This window comes from Cervus elaphus, chromosome 18, assembly GCF_910594005.1.
Source record: "Cervus elaphus chromosome 18, mCerEla1.1, whole genome shotgun sequence".
NCBI classification, from domain to species: domain Eukaryota; kingdom Metazoa; phylum Chordata; class Mammalia; order Artiodactyla; family Cervidae; genus Cervus; species Cervus elaphus.
Window position 1 is genome coordinate 60242867 of NC_057832.1, and position 22880 is coordinate 60265746.

Genomic DNA, 22880 nt, shown 5'->3' on the forward strand with positions numbered 1-22880 from the left:
CCTTAGGTTAAAACCAACACTGACCTGATTATTGTGTGCATGCCTTTTCTTGATTTTTAAAGAAACAGAATTTTGTGTCTAATATATTTAAAAATCATTATGTTCAAGTTTTAAAAAATAAAGTTATCAAAGTCTCAAAAATGTACTTTCCTGACACAATACTCTTTCTATTGTCAAGGTGCCTCTGAGCACCTATGGTTAAACATATTTCTAGTGGCTGATGGTTAAGCATATTTCTAGAGGCTGATGGTTAAGCATATTTTTAGGGGCTGAAGGCTTTTTTTTTTTGTTAAATAAAAACTTCTTTTAACAGAAGTATAGTATGCAAATCTTTTTCTCTAGGGCCTTACTATAGTAACTTAGATTTATATATAAATAAATAAATAAATATATGAGGTCCGAAAAGTGGAAGAAGAGAGTGTATTTCTTGGTCTAAACCATCTTCATATGAAAAGAGCAGCCCTACCCTTTTCCCACTGCAAATTTGGCCAGGAGAATCACAAAAGAGTCCAGGACCCCATAGTTCAGGGCACACAGCCCTCTTCATCTAGGGACCAGCTCACTCTAAACATTTCATCATAGAAGATGATAACTTATGCTTAAAAGTAGGGCAAACTAAAAAGCAGTTTCATGTGGAATATGAAAGTGCTATTTTATGAATCTGAGTGGGCAGAATGCATGAGCAGGTGGGTTTATAAATTACTGAACTTTCCAGATGCTGCTTACTCTTGCAGCTGCTCTTACTTCAAGTCACTTTAAAATGTAGCCAACACTGCTATTAATTGGAAGAAAACCCCACATCATGAACTTTTTACTCTCCGACATAAATCACAGCAAGATCCTCTATGACCCACCTCCCAGAATATTGGAAATAAAAGCAAAACTAAACAAATGGGATCTAATGAAACTTAAAAGCTTTTGCACTACAAAAGAAACTATAAGTAAGGTGAAAAGACAGCCGTCAGATTGGGAGAAAATAATAGCAAATGAAGAAACAGACAAAGGATTAATCTCAAAAATATACAAGCAACTCCTGCAGCTCAATTCCAGAAAAATAAATGACCCAATCAAAAAATGGGCCAGAGAACTAAACAGACATTTCTCCAAAGAAGACATACAGATGGCTAACAAACACATGAAAAGATGCTCAACATCACTCATTATTAGAGAAATGCAAATCAAAACCACAATGAGGTACCATTACACACCAGTCAGGATGGCTGCTATCCAAAAGTCTACAAGCAATAAATGCTGGAGAGGGTGTGGAGAAAAGGGAACCCTCTTACACTGTTGGTGGGAATGCAAACTAGTACAGCCGCTATGGAAAACAGTGTGGAGATTCCTTAAAAAACTGGAAATAGAACTGCCATATGACCCAGCAATACCACTTCTGGGCATACACACTGAGGAAACCAGATCTGAAAGAGACACGTGCACCCCAATGTTCATCACAGCACTGTTTATAATAGCCAGGACATGGAAGCAACCTAGATGCCCATCAGCAGATGAATGGATAAGGAAGCTGTGGTACATATACACCATGGAATTTTACTCAGCCGTCAAAAAGAATTCATTTGAACCAGTCCTAATGAGATGGATGAAACTGGAGCCCCTTATACAGAGTGAAGTAAGCCAGAAAGATAAAGAACATTACAGCATACTAACACATATATATGGAATTTAGAAAGATGGTAACGATAACCCTATATGCAAAACAGAAAAAGAGACACAGAAATACAGAACAGACTTTTGAACTCTGTGGGAGAAGGTGAGGGTGGGATGTTTCAAAAGAACAGCATGTATACTATCTATGGTGAAACAGATCACCAGCCCAGGTGGGATGCATGAGACAAGTGCTTGGGCCTGGTGCACTGGGAAGACCCAGAGGAATCGGGTGGAGAGGGAGATGGGAGGGGGGATCGGGATGGGGAATAAGTGTAAATCTATGGCTGATTCATATCAATGTATGACAAAACCCACTGAAATGTTGTGAAGTAATTAGCCTCCAACTAATAAAAAAATTAAAAAAAAAAAGAATATTTGGTATATTTTGTCTTAAATTTTAATAAATAATATGAAAGTTTATTCAGTTTGAACCAAAGTTGAGCTAATGCTTCAATCATTTTTGACTGAAATTATGAGGTAGAGAAAGAAAAAAAAATAACACTTTATTTTAATAAGCATTTAAAATGTGTATCATTGTTGACTAAACTTGAAAATATTTCAGATGGTTAAGAATGAATAATGTCTCCCATTTTAATATTGTTATTTGCTCAGTGATGTGAGAATAATTTCCCACCAAACACAACCACAGTGCTCTTTTACAAACTGGGGATTCTGAATGCCATGCATGATCTTACATGTGGTAGAGTATTAATAACCATCTTGTGTGCCTATCTCCTAAACAAATAAACAAACAAAACCAATACCAGTTCCAACAGAAGAGACTATTAATATGGTGCTGAATGCTTTGGGTCAATCTGATCTTTTAAATCTTGTGCTCTGACTATAAGTATAGTAAGCAAACATAAAATTTAAAATTGGTTATATTGATATTAATCACTAATGGCTCTAAAATGCTTTATAGTTGAAAGGGATCATGGTGGCTTTAGGCTATTATTTTGAATCCAAAACTGGTATGATTACCATTTGTATGCTTTTTCCTTGATCGCTAAAGAAAACGTTATATCTGTGTATATTTACTAATATTACATTAAAATTTTAGAAAAGAAAGTTATAAATGCATTATTTTTATTTTCAAAAATATCTCCTCTAAGATGTCTTGATTTGTCTCAGAGCTAGGCTCAGAATTCTCCTTTAATGACAATAATCACATAATCTTATCTATTCATCCCTTATGATATTTGAAAATATCTGTTTTTGTACAGTAACCATGTGAACATGTGTATAAAAATTTAACCTTTCTTAACCCTTAAATTTCTCTTAATGTTAAAGGAAAAAAAAAGGAATTGGAGGTTAACCTGATAACCATTACATTCTCTTCTATTTCTAAAATTCTGTCCTTTTGTGCTTATGTGGTTTTATTCCAATGCCACCACATAACTGTTCTTCTCATTTCATGTCTGGACCGTGATGCAGTTACATCATAACTGCTCCTCATCCAGACTGGCTACCTTTTTATTACATCTCGTACCTCCACCAGTCATTTTCCAAAAAGCCCCACCTTCATCTTGTCATCCCAAGCTTGACGTTTTCTTGGCTTCCCACTGCTGACATAATACAGTTTAAACTTATCAGGAATACTGGACTTAGGACTCTATCATCTGGGCACACTCAATGTTTTCCTCATTATGACCTGTGACTATGCCACATGAACTCTAATGTCAGTCAAAATGGGCGACTAAACCTCCTAGACTTATGTCTTGTGTGGGACATTCCCATTTCCATGCCTTTTCATTAAGAATGTTCTCCTGTAATTTTCTCAGCTATTTGAATTCCATCTGTCCATTATGACCCAACTCAGATTGTATCTCCTTCATGCCCTTCTCCATTAAACTTTCTATAATATATCCTTCCTCTCTCACCTTATTGCCCTATCCAAGTAGGGCCTCCCTAACAATATCAGTTCCATTCACTTTTTAAGAAACTTTTAAAAAAACTTTACTGAGGAATAATTGACAAATATAATATTTAAAGTGTACAACATGATAACTTGGTATACATCCATATTGCAGAATTATTACTAAGATCAAGATAACTGATATGATTCACTTTTAAATAAACTTTTTTATTATGCAATGCTCAATACTATTTTCTTTTAATTTATTATAGTATTGTGAGTGCAGGCTAAGTCCCTTCAGTTGTGTCCGACTCTTTGCGACCCCGTGGACTATAGCCTGCCAGGCTCCTCTGTCCAGGGGATTCTCCAGGCAAGCAGATTGGAGTGGGTTGCCATGCCCTCCTCCAGGGGATCTTCCCGACCCAGGAATTGAACCCAAGTCTCTATGTCTCCTGCATTGGCAGGCAGGTTCCTTACCACTGAACCACCTGGGAAGCTCTTATTATAGTATATATCTGGTCTCTTTCCAAAATGATGATGAGAAGCATTACAATAGAGGGCACGTAAAACAACATGCCAGTTGAAAAAGTGAAAATTCAAAACTATATGTGAGAGGATAAGTAACATGTATTAATGAAACTTAAAATCTAGTTATATGTTTCCTGGCAGTCAAAGTGAAAAATAAAAGGACCAATTAGTTAACATTTGGCAGTGACTTACTGTTGTGATAGTGTATATGTGTGTATGTGTGTATTTTTAATCTATATGCATCTCATCTTCATAAACTCTAATCTTTGTGATTGCTAGGGCTTATTTTAGGAATTACCCTTGTAGAACGTAGCACAGTGTCTATTCTAGCATATGTTAGGAATTTAATAAATTGATCAGTGGCTATTGTGATACCAGAGTAATAAATCTGAAGCCATTTTCTTTATTTGAAAACCAAAATAGTACACAGTAAACATATAAATGAAGAAGACAGAAATCTCAGAGGGAGAATGGAGAGTCTGAAGGTATGACCATTTTAATTAGAGGAAATTTTTAAAATAATCTGTAACTGACTTTTTTTTGGATAAATACCTATACAGACATCTTATAATATGGTACAAGAAACCTTTAGTGAAAGAAGAAACCAGTTTTATTGGAACTAAATTGTAGTCTAACTTATGTCATTATCAGCAGTGGAATAGGTAATAATACTCCACCTTCATGAATATAAATTCATGGCACCTCTAACTTTTGAGTTTTCTTCTCTACCCTAAATAGCTGTTTTATGAGACTAAAGGATACTGTGGAGACACACTGGGCTGCTCCTTACACTTACATCTATGTTTCATTTCTTCTCCATCTACAAGTTTCTAACCTTGGTATGGGGACATTTTTAATATAAAGAGAAGAGCCTGGTGCTGTCCAATAGTAATTTCCATGAAGGTGGAAATATTCTGTATCTGTGCTATCCAATATGGTAGCTACTAATCTTAAGTGTTGAGAACCCAAGATGTAGCTAGTGTGACTGAAGAACTGTATTTTAAATTGCATTTAATGTCAATTACTTGTAATTTAAATCAAAATAGTCACAAGTGGCTAGTGACTATAGTATTGGATAGAATTGGCAGCTTTTACAGAGCTGCTTGCTTTTAGAATAGACTTTTTCTTACCTGACTGGGTAGCTCTAACAGTACATTCATTTGACCACCCTTTCTTTATGAAATTTTAAGTTACCAGGCATTAAGAGTGAAGCTTTGAGTGCTTTATTATTTTAAGAAATATATATTGTCAAAAGTAAAATTTGCAGAGATTTATTATTTATTGTCATGGTAACATGGAGAGAATGATCACTGTTTCTATCCTTACATTTATGATTGGACTCAAAGAAAAAAAATATAAGATAGGCGTCTACACTGGGCATAGGCCCCCTTTCCCAGCCCTACTGGCAGATGGTACTCTTTGGGTCTTTCTTTGCAGGGCATTCTCGAAAGACCTCTTTAAGCAAGACCTCTAAGTAAGTGGGCGTACGAAATTCTTCTCAAGGTTGATTTTTCTGTCTGATTGTCTTGATTGTCTTGATTGTCTGATTGTCTAGTTCTATGAGTGAGTGGGTGGGATTTGCTTTCTCTAGGCCATCAGAAGCTTGCTCTAGCTCCTCCTTTTAATTTCTTTAGCTCCTCCTTTTAATTTCTTTAATCTTCTTCATGAAGATCCCCACACTTGCTCTTTGAAATGCTGTTTTGTAAACTGCTATTTCCACTAAGCCTGTTATGCCTTTTTTCCATCTGTGTTGAAGTCTCTTTTCCCAGTGGGGCCTTTCTCAACTTAGTCATGCTATGTGTAGAGACCCACATCCACACTACTGGCCTCTCTGACTCATCCTGGGAGGTTCTCTTGCTCCAGGCATCCCTCTCACACTGCAGGAGAACAACAGGGAGGCTGAGATGAAGCTAGGCCTTTCTGAAATCTGCCTCTTTTCCTGACACTTTTCCTTCTTGTTCAAAGCTACATGAGAAGGGAAACAAGCAAAAATGCCCTTTGCTCCTTTAAGGTAATGTTTTTAATAAATAGTTTTCAGCAATTCTAATTTCCAGTTTATAAACTACTTTTGTTGTTGCTGTTGCTTTTAAGTGTTCCATAGTCTGGCTTGTAGAAAAGTCTGCTAAGGCTCCAATTCTCATTTTTCCTCCACCAGCAAGCCAAGAGACTCAATTCTGACTGTTCCGTTTTCCTTCCAGTTACAGATTAAATTGTTCCCCTTTTTGAAATATATTATTCATAAATGTGAACAGTCTCTGAACTATGGCTCCTCCCATCCTGGATAGGATGCTGGGTAGGTGGAAACTGCTCATCCACCCCATTGGCTGCCCCAGGGGTCTTCACACTTTAATCTGGTCAAGGGCCAGGAATTCCCTTGACCTTCCCTTTTCCTAAAAGAAAACCCTCTGCCAAGGATGGCTCAGGCCTATGATTTCCCAATCAAAATGGGTTCAAGCAGCAAATTCCTCTGATAAGATTTACTAAAAGGGTCAAAGTTGAATAACACAATGATAATTAAAAACTGACCACCCAGTCAGATCTAAGTTTAGCCAATACCCCTTCAATTAATCTGTTTTTAATCTCACCAAGCACATCTTGGAAATATAAAAAGGAACTCCAACCTGAATGTCCCACAAGCTCAAGAAGCAACTCTCCACAACTAACTAGAGGTCTATAGGAGAAATCAAAAGACATATTATTTTTGGTTGTGTAAATATGCTTAGCTGTGTACAACAAACACCATGTTTTTTCCAATACCCTTCTTATAAATATTAAATATTCGATTCTATTCTGCATACATATACACACACACATATTTCATCTTTAGTCAGGAGCATTTCCATCCATATTTTTAAGAAAATTATTTCAGGTTATCTTAATTTTAACCGGGGGAACCTGCCCCCTTAGTACTCCGGTTGTTACCTTTGGCATAAGACCTTACAAAACAATCTCACTGCTTATTAATTCTATATGCAGTGGAGCACCACGCTTCACTTAGACTTTCAACCCGAAGCCGGAGAGAGGATGACCTGCAGAGCAAAGACCTCCCGCTCTCAAGGGGTACAAGGCTGTCTGTTACTGAGACCTGGAGGTTCATATGCCAGGAGAAGGGTGCAGTTATATGAACTCCTACAAAACTCAAGTTAGCTAAATTCCAGCTGAACTAACTGGGAGGAGCGGGTAGGGGAGATGTGACATTTCTGACGACCGCGGTTCCCGCACATCAAGCCCCAGAAAAGGTGAGTGTGTGGCAAAGACAGGGAAAGAAACACAGGCTGCCTTCCTGACAGAGGAGAGCTGTCCCGCCCTGTCAGCGTCTCCTCGGGGCACATCCCTTCCTTGCTGGCCGCCTCACCTTACCTTGACCACGTCGTCGTTGAGATGCTTGGGGTCGCGGTTGACCAGGTCTATCTCCTTGGTGTGCGCGTCGTACACTTGCTTCTCGTTCATCTCCTCGGCCATGGCCTTGTTGTTGGGCTTGTAGATGTTGCCCTGTTCCCGGATGGGAACAGTGTAGAGATGTCCCTGCAGAGGGCAGACGGCCCGAGGGAGAGGGTGGCACCGGCGGTGGGAAGGAGATTTCAAAAAGAAAAATCCGCAGTCAGAAAAGTTAGCCTGGCAGCGAGGCAAACCTCGAGGCTCAAAATCGAACTAACCGATTGCGAAGCGGTGGCTCCGCGCACAGTAAACTCCTTGGCGCCGCAAGCTTTTTAAGAGGATCGGGGAGAGGACACCACACCCCTCGGTACCAGGCTGGGAGCTCCTGCCTCCCCCGCCCGCCACCGCCAGGGGTCAGGGCAAACCCCGCAGCGCGGTCCACCCGGCCCCAGCCCAACTCACTCCCAACCGGCTGAATCCCGCGGAGACCCCCACAGGGGAGCGGATCCGACTTCCGACTTTCATCCAGACCCTCTCTCCGCCAGGCCACCCTCTCCCCAGCTCTTCACCTGCTCCAGTCCCTGGTCCCTATTTCCCTTCTCTCCATAATTCCTTCTAACTTCATCTTTAAGATCCAGCTTGAACACCCCCCCCCCCCCCCGCGGTGTTCCCATTTTCGTTCCTTTCTGGCCAAGTATCCTTTGCACCTGCCCGCGTCCTCCACCCTCCCTCTGCGGTTTCTGTCTCTGCACAGCTACCCTTACACCCCCCTCCCCCGGTGCACACAAGCCAGCATCTCCTATCTTTGGATCGAGCCAAGTGTCAGACCCCCATACTGTCTAGAACGATATTCCACCTGCACAACTCCTCCGACCCACCCTTAGGTCACTCTCAGACCCCTGGCCGGTGGCTGAACGGCGGTGGCTGAGTTTGGGAAAACTAGGTTTCCACACCCAGGCGGAGCCCGAGCGCCGGGAGGTGGTAGGAAGGTGGGGGGTGGGGGGAGTGGTAGTTAGGAGGAGGGTGCTTTATCCAAGCACCCCTGCCAGACGCCGAGATGCAGGAAAAGTTCTAGAGGTGGCCCAAGAGCTTTGGAAAGTGCAAACATGACGCGCGCCGCCGCCCCCGCCAGCTGGTTGAGGCGCCTGGTGGGGAGTCGTGGGGACTGTCCCCAAGACTGCGAGTGAATGAGTTCCCACCCTGCCCTCTAGCTCTCCGCCTCCCAGCAGACAGGGGCCGGACCATGGGGGTCTCTCAATAAGGCAGTACCCCTAAGCCGTTCAGAAACGCGCCCTCAGTCGACCAACCCAACTTCAGGACCCCGACGACCCCCTCTTTCCGCGACCTAGGCCCCTAGGCTCGCTTGGCCCCCTTCCTAATAGGGAAACATGAAACATTCCTGCCTCCTCTTAACCTCCCCGCCCGAGCCCATTCCTCAGCAATGCCAGAGCCAGAGGAGTGCTCCAACGTCGAGAGAGGGCTGGGGCGAGCAAAGCAGTCAGAATATTTAGAGTGGGAGATAGCAGAAGCAGCACTCCTTGCGCGCCGCGTCCCGGAGCGCACCCACCCAAGCGTACCTCTGAGTCTACGTATTTGCCCCCCGACATTCTGGCTCGTGGCTGGTTGAAGGCTCTGGGTAGATTTCCCTGGGCTGTGATTTAAGGGAACTGAGGAAGGAAGATCTTGTATTGTATGGGGGGAAAAAAAACAGGCGCTGGGGCGGGGGGGCGGTGGCTGGGAGGGAGCCTCCTGGCTCTCAGCCAAGGGTTTGTTCTGCTCGCGGTTGGCCGGGATGTGCGCTGAGCCGGGTCTAGGCACATCCCCAAGGTTATGGCAGCAGAGGGCGGGGAGAGCCCGCAGGGAGTGAAGAGCAATGAGAAAGCGTTTCACCGCGCGCTGGGCTCCTTGGGCAGATATTTTAAACCTGGGGCAACATTTTCTCAGCTATAAGCCACTGAGAGGCTTACTGGGGAGAGCTAATGTTTTCGCAGTGCATCATCCCAGCAGGGTGGGGACGGGAGGAGGGAGACGAAGACCGTGTGCGGTGATGCCCAGTATGGGCAACCGAGCTTCAGAAAGAATTCTGCCTTGTTTTAAGCCATTTCTTCCCATCGCTCAAGTTCCATTGCTGCGTAAGATACAACTATCTCCCAGTTTTACAGAGGAAGGGATGAAAAGTGACCCAGAATCTTTAGGTGTATTTCTATATCTAAACACAAGGAAGGAATCTGTGTGGGTGCGTGTGTGGTGTGCTTTTGGTGACACTGGTTTACATCTAGTCTGTGTGAATGGAAACTTGGAAAAACAGGCCTGCAGAATTTAACGTTTACCAACTGCTTCTGAAATATCTCCCAAATGCTTTGAATTTGAAATAAGAAATAAAAATGTTTAACATTTCTATAATTTTATTACTTTTTTTTTTCTGGAACAAAGGAAATCTGTGCCAACAGGTTATGCCATGTTTACAAAATACATAAAATATTTACAATTGTACAGCTATTTAATTGGAGTTTCAAGTTTTCCAGACATTTTTTTTAAGTACTTGACTGTGAGTTAAAGGAGGCTTGGTTTTTTTAGTAATTTATTAGAAATTTTAAAAAGTTGTTAGAAGTTAAAATATCTTATCTAAGAAACTTCCTAAATTGGGAGCTTCTCTCTTTACCTTATTATAAATCAGCACAAGATGAATTGAGTGATAATCAGTCATTTTACTTTAGGACAATAACAAGTTCATTTATTATTGTTAGGAAATTCACTCTCCAAAAATGGAAAGGACATTTTGCATTATGTTCCACATGCTATCAAAAGTCAGATTATGACTTCAAAAAGTTAGGACTATACCAGAAATGGCATAGAATACATGGCAGTCTAGAAAAGGGAATATGGGCACAAAAGGAGGAGAAGGAGAAATAGAGGATGGAACTCCTAGAGTAGATTATGGAGGTGAAGAGAAAGCAAACACATAAAGGGAATGTGTTTCATTCCCTTTATAATAAAAGCACAGGCTTTTGTTATTGTTGATGGCAGAAAGGCAGTATACTTTTTTAAGAAAAGATAAATTTCAACTATAAGGGAGGAGAAGTGTCACAAATGTTGGCATGACTAATTATGCTGACTAGTCATCATTAGAATACTAAAGATCTTCCCAAAGTTGAGTTTTTAATTTTACTTCTAAATGCTTTGAGCAGATTACCTGTTAACAAACAAGATATTCTAGCAAAGGGGCGGGGGAGGGTGTGTGTGTGTCAGGGTCAGTGTGTTGTGTAGTGCCTGTGTGTGCGTTTAGTCACTCAGTCATGTCTGACTCTTTGCAACCTCCTCTGTCCATGGGGTTCTCCAGGCAAGAATATTGGAGTGGGTTGCCATGCCCTCCTCCACGGGATCTTCCCAACCCAGGGATGGAACCCAGGTCTCCCACATTCATCTGAGCCACGAGGGAAGCACAAGAATACTGGAGTAGGTGGCCTATCCCTTCTCTAGGGGACTTCCTGACCCAGGACTCCAACAGAAGCCAGCGGCATTGCAGTTTACCAGCTGGGCTACGCGGGAAGCCCTGTGAGTGCCTAGTCTCCCTGTAATAATTGCTGAAAGATTACTGTTCCTCTGACTCCTCCTGTTACCAAGTATGAATTCATTCTGCTCCCTGCACTGTAGGCCAATAAATCTGAGAAACTAGTGGTTAGGACAGGGAAGGGACTTTATTCGGGGAGCCAACTGATGGAGAAGATGTCAGGCTAGTGCCGCAAAATAACCATCTTGTTGGGGTCTGGATGCCAGGTTCTTTTGTAGAGTCGGAGAGAAAGAAGTAAAGAGGAGCTAAAACCAAAAGGCAGAAAAGAGAGGGAGAGGCAGTGGGGAAGAAAAGTTCACGGGTCTTCAGTCTTGCAAAACAACTCCAGGGAATGGCCAGCCTTTGGAAGGGATGTGTTAATCTCTTCTATTCACAGGTGGGCAGGGTCAGATTATCTATGAATTTAACAAAGGCACTTTAGTTTCAGGCAGAGGGGTAGGGTCCTTTGAAGCAAGCCCTTGTGTATGATTATAATAACAAAAGCAATGAAAAGCAAGTCAAACAGTTTTCAAAATGGAGTCAGAATTGGCTTCTTCTCTGCAGCAGGGTCAGAACTGGCTTCTCTGAAACACTCCTTCGTAAATGTTGGCTGCAAAGCAGTTGAGTTTTGTTCTATGGAAAAATGTGGAAGCTGTTTCCCATCTATTGTTATCCAGTCTTCAGCTGCGATGAGTAATCTTGACTGTGAAAAAAGTCAACAGGAACAGGGAGACAGCATGTCCTGCATTCCAGCAAGGAATGGACTTTGTGGGGAGGCCTGAGTGAATGCTTAACTAGCACTTAAAGCAGGGATAGCAGTCTCCCTGGGGATTCCACCCCAAAGTCAGCATAGCACATAGAATCATAATGATCAGTGAAATGTCGTCAAGGCCAAAATGAATTCCTAATGAGAGGAAAAACCACAAATTCTTCAATAACCTGCCCCAACAAGAAGCTGGCACCAAAGAGAAACAGATCATATTCTGGTTATAATAGCTGATTTGGATAATTGGCTGCATCCAACTTTATGAGATATAGAGAAAAGATGAAGTATGACATTGTTAGCAGAGTACAAGATTGAAATGAATAATCATGTTAAAAAATATATTTTTTTTCTTTGATACCAACACAGATAACTTTAGGCTTAGAGGCAGGTTAATAACTTCTCTAAATCATTGACTAGGAAAAAAAATAGGTAAATGGAGACTTATTTGCCCTCTTTCTTCTTCTTCTTTTTTTTTTAATAAGAAGCTGTCTTAAAGATCGGCTCATGCATTCAGTGTTACTGTATAGAGAACTAAAAAGAATGTAGATCATCAAACCAGCCATCTTTGAAATGGAAAAACTGAAGTTTAAAGACAAAAAAAGGACCTTAAGGAGTTTTGTGGGGCAATGAAACATTTTAAAGTTGGTAAATAACTATGGTACCTGTTAACATCTTGTGGGGTGTGGGATTCTTAAGTGGTGCGTGAGGGTAAGACTGTGAAGTTCATTGTTCTCTCACCTTCTCTTGGCCTCCTAAACCCCTTCACACAGCTTCCTCTTCTCATCCTTACCTCCCTGGTCCTCTTCATGCTCTCAGCTGGCTTCATCTGATTCCTACTCCAGGATTAGGAGTCTAAGGTTTGACCACTTATAATGATATGAAGGTTTGAAAATGCAGTCATCTTTCCAAGATTTCTTAACACACAGAAAGTTGAGACTGCCCAAATGTGCCTTTGTTGATGAGTTCAAAAAGAGTATAGCTTGGATTATAATAAGGATTATCACTAGGTGTGGTATAGAAACAATTTAGTAACCAGTATGCAAAGCCACTGAGGAGTCATTCCAGGCCCGGTCCCAGCTCGGGAGCTTTGCCTTCGCGTCCTGCTGGCTAGCTGCTGTCTCAGTAGGATTTGGGGGCCCTTGGGAGAAGGACAAGAGGGGAGGGAGTACATTTTAGAGCAGTGACTATTTATATACAAGCACATAAATGCCAGTGTTTTTACAGCTTGTATTTCCGCTGAGTATTTACCCTGTTTGCACCACCACCACCTCTCATACCTTTCCCTATTCACCCTCATACACCAGAGCCCACTGAGGCCTTCTTCCCTTACCTGCTGTAACTTCTTCTATACCTTTCATTTTATACATGGAAAAAAGTCGCTTTCTAGAGAAGACTTTGCCTCATTACCCAATCCCTTCCTATTCCTGTGCTGGTTTGAAGTCCTCACTGGAATCTTCCTGTTTGAGTCTTTTCATTTTCTCTCTTAAATGATTTTTTTCTATTTATTTTCTTAAAAAAAAGACAGCTATTTCTACATCTTAAAAATCTGATCAAGATGGCTAAGAAAGTATTCTTTTTATACTGTTTCTTTAAATTAGCTTTCCTTTCTTTATTTGTAAAATGAAAAATATAATTGGCATCTACCCAAGAGGAGTGCCATGAACATTCAATGAGGTGAATCACTTAAAAGCACTGAGGATACTGCCTAAATCATAACAGATGCTAGGGTTCAGGAGGCAAATTTCAGTCCATAGATTCAGGACTGGAATAAATATATTTTCTTTTGCAATATTTCTTTTGTAAAATAGTTCAACCATCTAAGATATACCAAATAGTATTAATGAATACCTACCATCAGCTCGATGAAATAATTTTATTTTGCCTGGTTTGATTCAGATTTTTAAAAGTAGAAAACATAGATTATTGAAGTCCTTTGTAACATAAAACTTTCTCTTTTTCAAATAACTGAACTTAATTTCTTTTACAAACCCCCATTCCTGCAGGTGGCAGAAACTTCATCTCAGTCAGTTCCTAGTTTCTTCCATTTTGTTAAGATTGTATTGCATATAAATTCCAGGGGCTTATTGCCAAGGACTGTCAGGGTGGGTCTGTGGAGGAGAGTCTCTTCCTTAGTTTTACATCTTGGATCTGCTGATGGGTACATCATCTTGTCTATTCTCAGTCACTGGTTTGATGGGGATGCTGCTATAATGTCTTTCGTGCTCATTCAATATGACCTTTAGGGCTAAAGACACTTTTTGATACTTCTTTCCTTTTCTTGGGGCTCTGTGCAAGTCTGATAAATCTGAGTGAGCAGGCCTGATGCAGCATCATGGAGCCTCATATGATGAATGTGGTGTGGAGAACAGAATAAATGCCCTGCACTGTGCAGGGGAACTACTTGGAAGGAACTACTCAGAGGGCCCTACTCAAGCAGGTAGCACAAGTACCGCTGCTTTTAGATCCTCCCTCATCTGGGTCAATGCTAGAGATGCACATGTGTCAAAAATTACTTTGCTTATTTTCCTAACTTACTCTCCCTTGACCAGGAAGTCTTGCTCATATATCACTCAACAGTTCTTTTTCATGCCCTAAATTCCCCCAAGACCAAGGTTTTTGGAATCAAGAGAAACATTCTCTCTTCATCTCTGCTTTTCTGTTGTAATAATCTTTCCCTAGGTATGGTGGGAAGTGGAGTAGGGGAAGGCTCCGTGGGCATCCAGAAAAGAACAAACATATCAAAAGTGTCATCATTCACTAGCTTTCCTCCTTCCCTTGGGATTTAGATGAGGGTAGTTGGGAGGTATAAATTCCTAGTTATAAGGTAAGAGTAATAGAGATCTGATGTACAATGTGATAAATGTAATTTACATTGCTATATGTTATATATGAAAATTGTTGAAAGAGTAAATCCTAAGAGCTCTCATCAGAAAGAAAATTTTTTCACCCCTGCCCCCGTTTCTTTAATTTTGTATCTATTTTAAATGATCAACGTTTACTAAACTTTAGGATGGGCTTCCCTTGTGGCTCAGCTGGTAAAGACTACACTTGAAATTCGGGAGACCTGGTTTCATTCCCTGGGGTGGGAAGATCCCCTGGAGAAGGGAAAGCCTACCCACTCCAGTATTTTGGCCTGGAGAGTTCCATAGACTGTATAGTCCATGGGGTCGCAAAGAGTTTAGCACAACTGAGTGACTTTCACTTTCAAACTTTGGGATAATCATTTCATGATGTATATAAGTCAAATCATTATGCTATATACCTTAAATTTATATAGTGCTGTATATAAATTATATCTTAATAAAACTGGAAGAAAAAATAATCCTGGTGAGATATTGTTGGTAGCATCTAAGATCTATCTAGATCTGTCTAGTCAAAGCTATGGTTTTTCCAGTGGTCATGTATGGATATGAGAGTTGGACTATGAAGAAAACTGAGCACTGAAGAATTGATGCTTTTGGACTGTGGTGTTAGAGAAGACTCTTGAGAGTCCCTTGGACTGCAAGGAGATCCAACCAGACCATCCTAAAGGAAATCAGTCCTGAATATTCATTGGAAGGACTGATGCTGAAACTGAAACTCCAATACTTTGGCCACCTGATGGGAAGAACTAACTAACTGACTCATTTGAAAAGACCCTGATGCTGGGAAAGATTGAAGGCAGGAGGAGAAGGGGATGAGATGGTTGAATGGCATCACCAAGTCGATAGAAATGAGATTGAGCAAGCTCCGAGAGTTGGTGATGAATAGGGAAGTCTGGCGTGCTGCAGTCCATGGGGTCGCAAAGATTTGGACACGACTGAGTGACTGAACTGAACTGAGAATCTATCTGGTCTTTTTGAATTATAGCAAACCCTTAAATTCCAAATATATAATTTATATAAAAGCTCAGTGGAAGAAAAACTGTTTATTTTCACAGATCTACGGGTTGGTTTGGCTGGGTGCCAGCTGGTCTAGGTTGGGGTGGCTGGGGCGTCTCTGCTGCCCACTGCAGGTCTGTGCTGGCTCTGCTCTGTGTGCCTCTCGGCCTCCTTGGACCAGCAAGTTAGTCAGGACAGGTTCTTCTCAGGCTCTAAGAAGTAACAGAGGCACGAGAGTCAGATAAAATATGCAAGACTTAGAGAAGTCTACACTTGGAGATGACATGCTGACACTTCTGTCCTGTTCTGTTGGCCACGGCAAGTCACCCAAAGTCAAGGGACTGGCAAATAAATCCCAAGATGAGGCCAAGGCAAGGGTGTGAATGCAGCAAGGTATGAAGAGCCCAAATCTGCATCAACTGTGTGTGGTCATTAGAGACTGGCTTTTGGCTTTCAGTTTTTCAAGTCTTAATCGAATTTATGAGATATACCCTCTCAGTTCAGCTCAGTTCAGTTACTCAGTCGTGTTTGACTCCTTGTGACCCCATGGACTGCAGCATGCCAGGCTTCCCTGTCCATCACCAACTCCTGGAGCTTGCTCAAACTCATGTCCATCACGTCAGTGATGCCATCCAACCATCTCATCCTCTGTCGTCCCCTTCTTCTCCTTTCTTCAATCTTTCCCAGCATCAGGGTCTTTTCCAATGAGTCGGTTCTTTGCATCAGGTGGCCAAAGTATTGGAGTTTCAGCTTCAGCCTCAGTCCTTCCAATGCCTATTCAGGACTGATTTCCTTTAGGATTGACTGGTTGGATCTCCTTACAGTCCAAGGGACTCTTAAGAGTCTTCTCCAACACCACAGTTCAAAAGCATCAATTCTATATACCCTTTGCTTCTTTTCTTTCATCCTCAGAAAGCTTTATGTATTATTTTAAAAATCTATTAAACCATTTGTAACAATAATAACAAAATATCTTCATGTTAAATGCAGATTTTCTATGTGAAGATTCTTAAATGTTGTCTACTGAAAAATATAGTCACAACCTGGAAGTAGAGTTATTTTATTTGGTGGGAATGTTTAGGACTCCAAGCCCAGGAGACAGCATTTCAGTAGCTCTGAGAAAACTTCTCCAAGGAGGCAGGAGGGGAAGTCAGTCTGAACATCAAAGAGATCAGGTATCAAGTTAAGGAACTTAGCTTATGTATATGGGTAGATGAAAGGCTCTGGGCTCACTGAATTCATTCCTTTCATATACACCTCAGCTATTTGGGGCCAATCCTCCTTCACCTTGCTTCTTGTATTCCCTCAGCTCCTCAGCAGTCACCATGGGGGGTTACAGCATCCTTGATCGAAGTTTTAGGAGCCCTCACTCACATTTGGAAGCCAGAAATCACTGATGGCTATGACATTTCTTATTTATTAATATGGCCAGAGATATTTTCATTTCACAATATGATGCTTGACAGAGGGCCTCAGATCAAGGGGCCCAGCAGGTCACAAGGCACATTCTCTTGCCTTAAAGCAGAATATGATTTTCAAGGCAGCTGAGAGTCTACCTTACCTTCAAAAAATTAGACCATCTTATTGTCATCGTCTTTATTATTCCTCTGGCCTCAGAACTCAATATGATGAAACATGATTTTTCTTTGAAAGAGCAGCAAAATTTTGTCTTTAAGAATAGGTATTCAAAATTCAAAGGTTTGTTTTTTCTTTTTATCAGTCAATTTTTCCTTGAATTTTTTTCCCATAAATTACATTAAAAGAAAAATCATAATACAATCTGATTTGTCAGCATATAGGTAAATTTAAATACTGAGAAAATACTGTCGAGAGAGTGTGTAATTTCCTTGGTCCTGTCTTGCCGCAACAAAGATTTGAAACAGTGGACCAATGTTACAGCTTGGTTACAGCTCAGAGTTTCATTCAGCAAACAAGTTCAGTTCAGTTCAGTCACTCAGTCGTGTCCCACTATTTGTGACCCCATGGACTGCAGCATGCCGGGCCTCCCTGTCCATCACCAACTCCTGGGGTTTACTCAAACTCATGTCCATCGAGTCAGTGATGCCATTCAACTATCTCATCCTCTGTTGTCCCCTTCTCCTTCCTTCAATCTTTTTCAGCATCAGGGTCTTTTCAGATGAGTCAGTTAGTCCTTCCAATGAACATTCAGAACTGATGTCCTGTAGGATGGACTGGTTGGATCTCCTTGCAGTCCAAGGGACTCTCAAGAGTCTTCTCTAATACCACAGTTCAAAAGCATCAATTCTTCAGTGCTCAGCTTTCTTTATAGTCCAACTCTCACATCCATACATGACTACTGGAAAAACCATATCCTTGGATAGTACAACCTCCGACCTCAAAGGAGAGGCCTCAATCTGTTTTGGCTTCCTCTTTTTATAGATTTTGTTTCCTCCCTGCTGAGCCCACCCTATGCAAAGTGGGCTAGCCAGGAAGGGGGCGTGTTTGTTTCACCCAAGGTTCTCACTCTAGTCCTCAGATTTTCTTTTGTTCCATTTTCCCAGGCTTTTACCTTTGTCTTTTAGCCACCACCATTTTGGACTCCTTTTTCCTATTCTAACTACCTAACAATACTAAATGTAAGCAAACACAAATCACATTGAGTTCTCTCTTTTTTTATGCTTAAAGTCCATTTAAAATGCCAGGTTCAGCTCATCAGTTCATCATGATGCCATATAAGAAATCAAACTAACTGCTATGAAATTGCTACCTTGACTGTTTAATAATTGGCTTATAATAGCCCTACTAAAATCATCCTTCTAGCTTTCATTAAAGAGAGGAAAAGTCTTAGTACAAACACTGACATAATCAAGGAGCAATATAGTTAGAAAGTGTGAGAAGGGATGTAAAAAATACTTGGCTTATTTTTTTTTTAATCTAGGTAGATTTATATCAATATAAAATTAATGATAATAGCAATCCTGGCTAATCCAAGATTGGGATTGTTTAATTGCAGACTTAAGCATAGCAATTTTTCAGAAAAATTTGGGTCAAGGTGTGAGCCAGATTACTACATTATATCTAGTTGAGAGAAGTAGAATATTTAGATATGTGGACAATGACTACGTTTCCTCCTATTCAAGTGAAACAAAATTCTGATCACCCTTTAGGAAGATGGAAACTCCATAAATCTTATTCAATGTGTGACCAACTCTCAGAAAACCTAATAAGACAACAAAATGTAATATAGTATGATTTAATATAATGTCATATATACCTGAGATATTTGGCATTTCATAGTATACTAGTATACTATATATATACTTATACTATATATGATATACTTAAGCAGCATATGAGAACATTTTAACAAATAATTTAATTTTTTATTTTAGTTATAATGAAATGATAAAGAATAGAAATGATAGTAGTGCCTAAATATTACCATGAATTTATAAGGAGATACACACAGTAGAACTTCTTTTTTTTTTTTTTTTCTTAAGTTAACGTAAATATTTGGGAGGAGTCCTTTACAAAAGCCCTTTGTTTTGTAACCAATCCATCTGGCTTAGTCAGAGCTCTATTATTTAACAAAGGAAACTCTCTTTCCTTTTGGCTCTTTCCCTAGTAAATAAACTATTTACCAGGAGTTGCTTTTACCTGGGGGAAATTTATGTCTACAGCCACTCCCTGTGAGGCAATGATGCTTAATCATAAAATACTTCACTCTTAAAAACTGCATATCAAAACAAAAAAAAAAAACTGCATATCAGTTCATATCGGACATTTATTAAGTGGGCTGGTCTTCATAGAGAACTTCCTTTTACTTACATATTGAGGTTTTTTCCTGTTTCTTTTTTTTTAAACAATTCTAGAGAAAATTTGGGACTGTAACATCAGCTTTTATACATACTGGAGGATAGGTTTAATTCTGCACTGCTGACTTTTCTGTCAATTAATTTACCTTACTTCAGGGGGAATGTGAATGTGTTTTAAAGCTAGTATTGTTCCCGAGTGCGAGCTCACTCTGCTTGCCACAGGACAAGCCAATGAAACCGAGAGACCAGGTGTTGAGGCAAGGAAGAGACTTTAATTGGGGAGCTGGCAGACCAAGAAGATGGCAGGCTAGCGCCTCAAAATAACCATCTTTTAGGAGTCTGGATGCCAGCTTCTTTTGTAGAGTTAGAGGAAAATCAATGAGGAACTAAAGTCAAAAGGCAGAATAGAGAGGGAGAGGCAGTGGGGAAGTAAAGTGCAAGGGTCTTCAGTCTTGCAAAACGTCTCCAAAGGAATGGTCAGCCTTTGGAAAGGGCATATTAACCTCTTCTATCTGCAGGTGGGTAGGGACAAATTATTTATCTGAGCTGAACAAAGATACTTTAGCTTACAGTCAAGCAGAGGGGAAGGGTCCTCTGAGGCAAGCTATTAAGTATGATTATAATCATGTCCCTTGTGACTCAGCAGGTAAAGAATCCCCCTGCAATGTGAGAGACCTGGGTTTGATCCCTGGGTTGGAAAGAATCCCTGGAGAAGGGAAAGGCTACCCACTCCAGTATTCTGGTCTGGAGAATATTTTTTCCAGGGCTTCCCTGATAGCTCAGTTGGTAAAGAGTCCACCTGCAATGCAGGAGACCCCAGTTTGATTCCTGGGTCGGGAAGATCCACTGGAGAAGGGATAGGTTACCCACTCCAGTATTCTTGGGCTTTCCTTGTGGCTCAGGTGGTAGAGAATCTGCCCGCAATGTGGGAGACCTGGGTTCAATCCCTGGGTTGGGAAGATCCCCTGGAGAAAGGAAAGGCTAACTACTCCAGTATTCTGGCCTGGAGAATTCCAAAGGGGTCACAAAGAGTCGGACATGACTCAGTGACTTTCATAATAACAAAAGCAATGAAAAGCAAGTCAAACATTTTCCAACATGGAGTCAGAATTGGCTTCCTCCCTGCAATAGTATGGAGCGGGGGTTATAGGTATGGGACAGACTGTAGAATCTTTTCAGAGGGCTAAGTAATCTCTCTTTCAATTTATTCTTTACTCTGACCAAGAGCTACTTTATTTTCACCTCTCTCCATGTCTTACTCAAGTTAGTAGCTAGGATCCTGCTACTGAGAAGGACCTGCAGCATCCAGGTACAAACCTGAATCTCAGGTCCAATTCCAGATTTACTGAGACAGAATCCACTTTTTAACAAGATATCCAAGTTATTCATGTGCTCATTAAACTTTGAAAAGCAGTGATCTAGGGGAAACTTGAAAATGCTTATTTTCTCAATGTGTTTTAAAAGGCAGAAGTTGGGCAGCGAGACACACATTGGTGAGTATGTGGGTGTGTATGAGACTGGGCCAGTGAAGCTGGTGGCCTTGGCATGTGATATCAGGCTGGCTCTGTTGCTTGGTGGCTCTGTCTGTCAGTCGGTGCCATATTGTTGGACTTGGCCAGTCACGTGCTACTTGGTTCCGATTTCACCATTCTGTTCCAGCTGCTTGTGTATGTGAAGGTGCTCAACCAGGTGGGATATGAACCTCTAACTCCAGCAATAGGACAGATATTTTTGGGCAGCAAGTATGTCAGCTTCCTGGTCTGTTTTGTTATGCTCAGCACATTGTGAATATCTATGGGAAGCATAGGTTGTTCACAGGCTTAACTCCAAGACTGTTCAGAAATCCTTGGAACTGTGGTCCATGATAAAGTTTTACAGAATTACGAGAATTGTAACAAGGTTGAGGAGTCAGGATCTGGAAACACAGAGAAAGAAGTTTCATCTTCCTTTGACAGAGTTATTAAGGAGACAGCTGGAGAGATGATGGTGCATTGTGCTATTGCTCTCATCACACATCCCTTTCACATGATCACTCTGAGATCTATGGTACAATTCAGCGGGAGAGAATCCAAGTACTGTGGATTTTGTGACTCCATAGTAATTGTCTGCCAGGAAGAGGGCATCCTAGGATTTTTTACAGATCTTATTCCTCACCTCCTAGGTGACATCATTTCTTTGTGGCTCTGTAACTCACTGGTCTACCTCATCAGTGTCCATGTGTTGGACAGTGGACTTTCCACCATGAATGAAATGAAGAGTTGGTTTCTAGTTGTCACATGATTTTTTTCCAGTATGTTTACATATTCCTTTATGCTTGTCTCTAGTCTTATGACTGTCAACAGCTGTGGAATTGCTCATGGATGCCCTCCTTACCCCCTAATATATACTTCTTATTTATATGGCTTGTGCATGCTACAAAAAAGGGGAAATATTAGCCAAGAAATAACATGTCTTTTCCAGAAGTTCCCCTTTGGGAAGACTTATTGTTGTGATCCAAGAATGTTAATTTGAAGATGTGGGGCAAGGGCAGTGACATTTCTATAGTCCCAGATGCACAGAAATATGGAAGAGAGTATTGATTTCTATAAAGTGTGGCATATTTTTTTTAATAATTAGTCAATCTTGAGAAAATGAATAAAAATGGCAGACACTATGTCAGCAAATAAACTAAAAAGCTCCCCCCCCAAAATGTCCTCTTCTGAGTAAGAACCTCAAATGAAGAAAAACCTTCAAAAATAGGAACATAGAAGAGCCTGTACATCATAATGGAAAGAGCAATAGAAAGGCATCCTGGATGACTTAACAGGGAATCCCAACTCTGAAAAGGAAGTGACATACTGTTAGAGAAATATTTGTAAGCAAATTGAAGGAAACATCATTTAAGGGGGAACCCGACAGGCTACATTTGCCAAGTTGCTTGCAGGGAACTGGCAGTTCTTTCCATTTCTATAAACTGAAGGCTTCTTGGAATGTGAAATCAAGAATTATAAACTGGGCAGCAGCCAAAATGAGGTTTTTTGTTGTTGTTGGTTTTATTTTTTTCCTGCTTGTTTGTTTATGGTTTTTGCTACAAAAAGAGTTGAACTGTTTTAAGTTCTCCCATTTTGTGCTAAGTCCCTTAGTCATGTCCTTCTCTTTGTGACCCTATGGACTGTAGCCCACCAGGCTCCCCTGTCCATGGGATTCTCCAGGCAGAATACTGGAGTGGGTTGCCATGCCCTCCTCCTGGGGGTCTTCCCAATCCAGGGATCAAATCTGTGTCTCTTATCAAACCTTGCATTGGCAGATGGGTTCTTTACCGCTAGCACCACCTGGGAAGCCAAAGTTCTCCTATTAGCCAGACCCAAAAGGTATTGACTGTGACAAGAGGTGAAGCAGACCAATCTTTAACTTTATAAGAAGACAGAGCAGTTTCTTAGGAAAGGCTTCAAGGTAGCCCAAACACATCCTGCACTAGAAGTGTGTCATGCTGGGCCAACTTCATAGACAATTTTAGTATCGG

General features: G+C 41.1%; 2 protein-coding genes and 1 pseudogene across 5 annotated transcripts in view; 2 read left to right on the forward strand and 1 right to left on the reverse strand.

Annotated features, from left to right (window-relative positions):
• The window catches only part of CAV1 (caveolin 1), a 36262-nt gene extending 26954 nt beyond the window's left edge, over positions 1–9308 (reverse strand). The window contains exons 1-2 of one of the 4 annotated variants that reach the window (XM_043872402.1): positions 9004–9308; positions 7409–7573 (exon numbers count right to left, since the gene is read on the reverse strand). In XM_043872402.1, coding sequence (XP_043728337.1) covers positions 7409–7573; positions 9004–9033 — 195 coding nt within the window. In that variant the 5' untranslated portion in view covers positions 9034–9308. Of the gene's footprint in view, positions 1–7408; positions 7574–7704; positions 7724–8282; positions 8431–9003 lie in introns of those variants that run through there. The other 3 variants (XM_043872403.1, XM_043872404.1, XM_043872405.1) reach the window with 3 other exon arrangements.
• Positions 7166–22880, forward strand: part of TFEC (transcription factor EC) — a 577457-nt gene continuing 561742 nt past the window's right edge. Inside the window, exon 1 of the mRNA XM_043872397.1 lies at positions 7166–7287. The gene's annotated coding sequence lies outside the window, so the exon portion shown is untranslated. The remainder of the gene's footprint in view (positions 7288–22880) is intronic.
• Positions 21021–21889, forward strand: LOC122674230 (annotated as a pseudogene).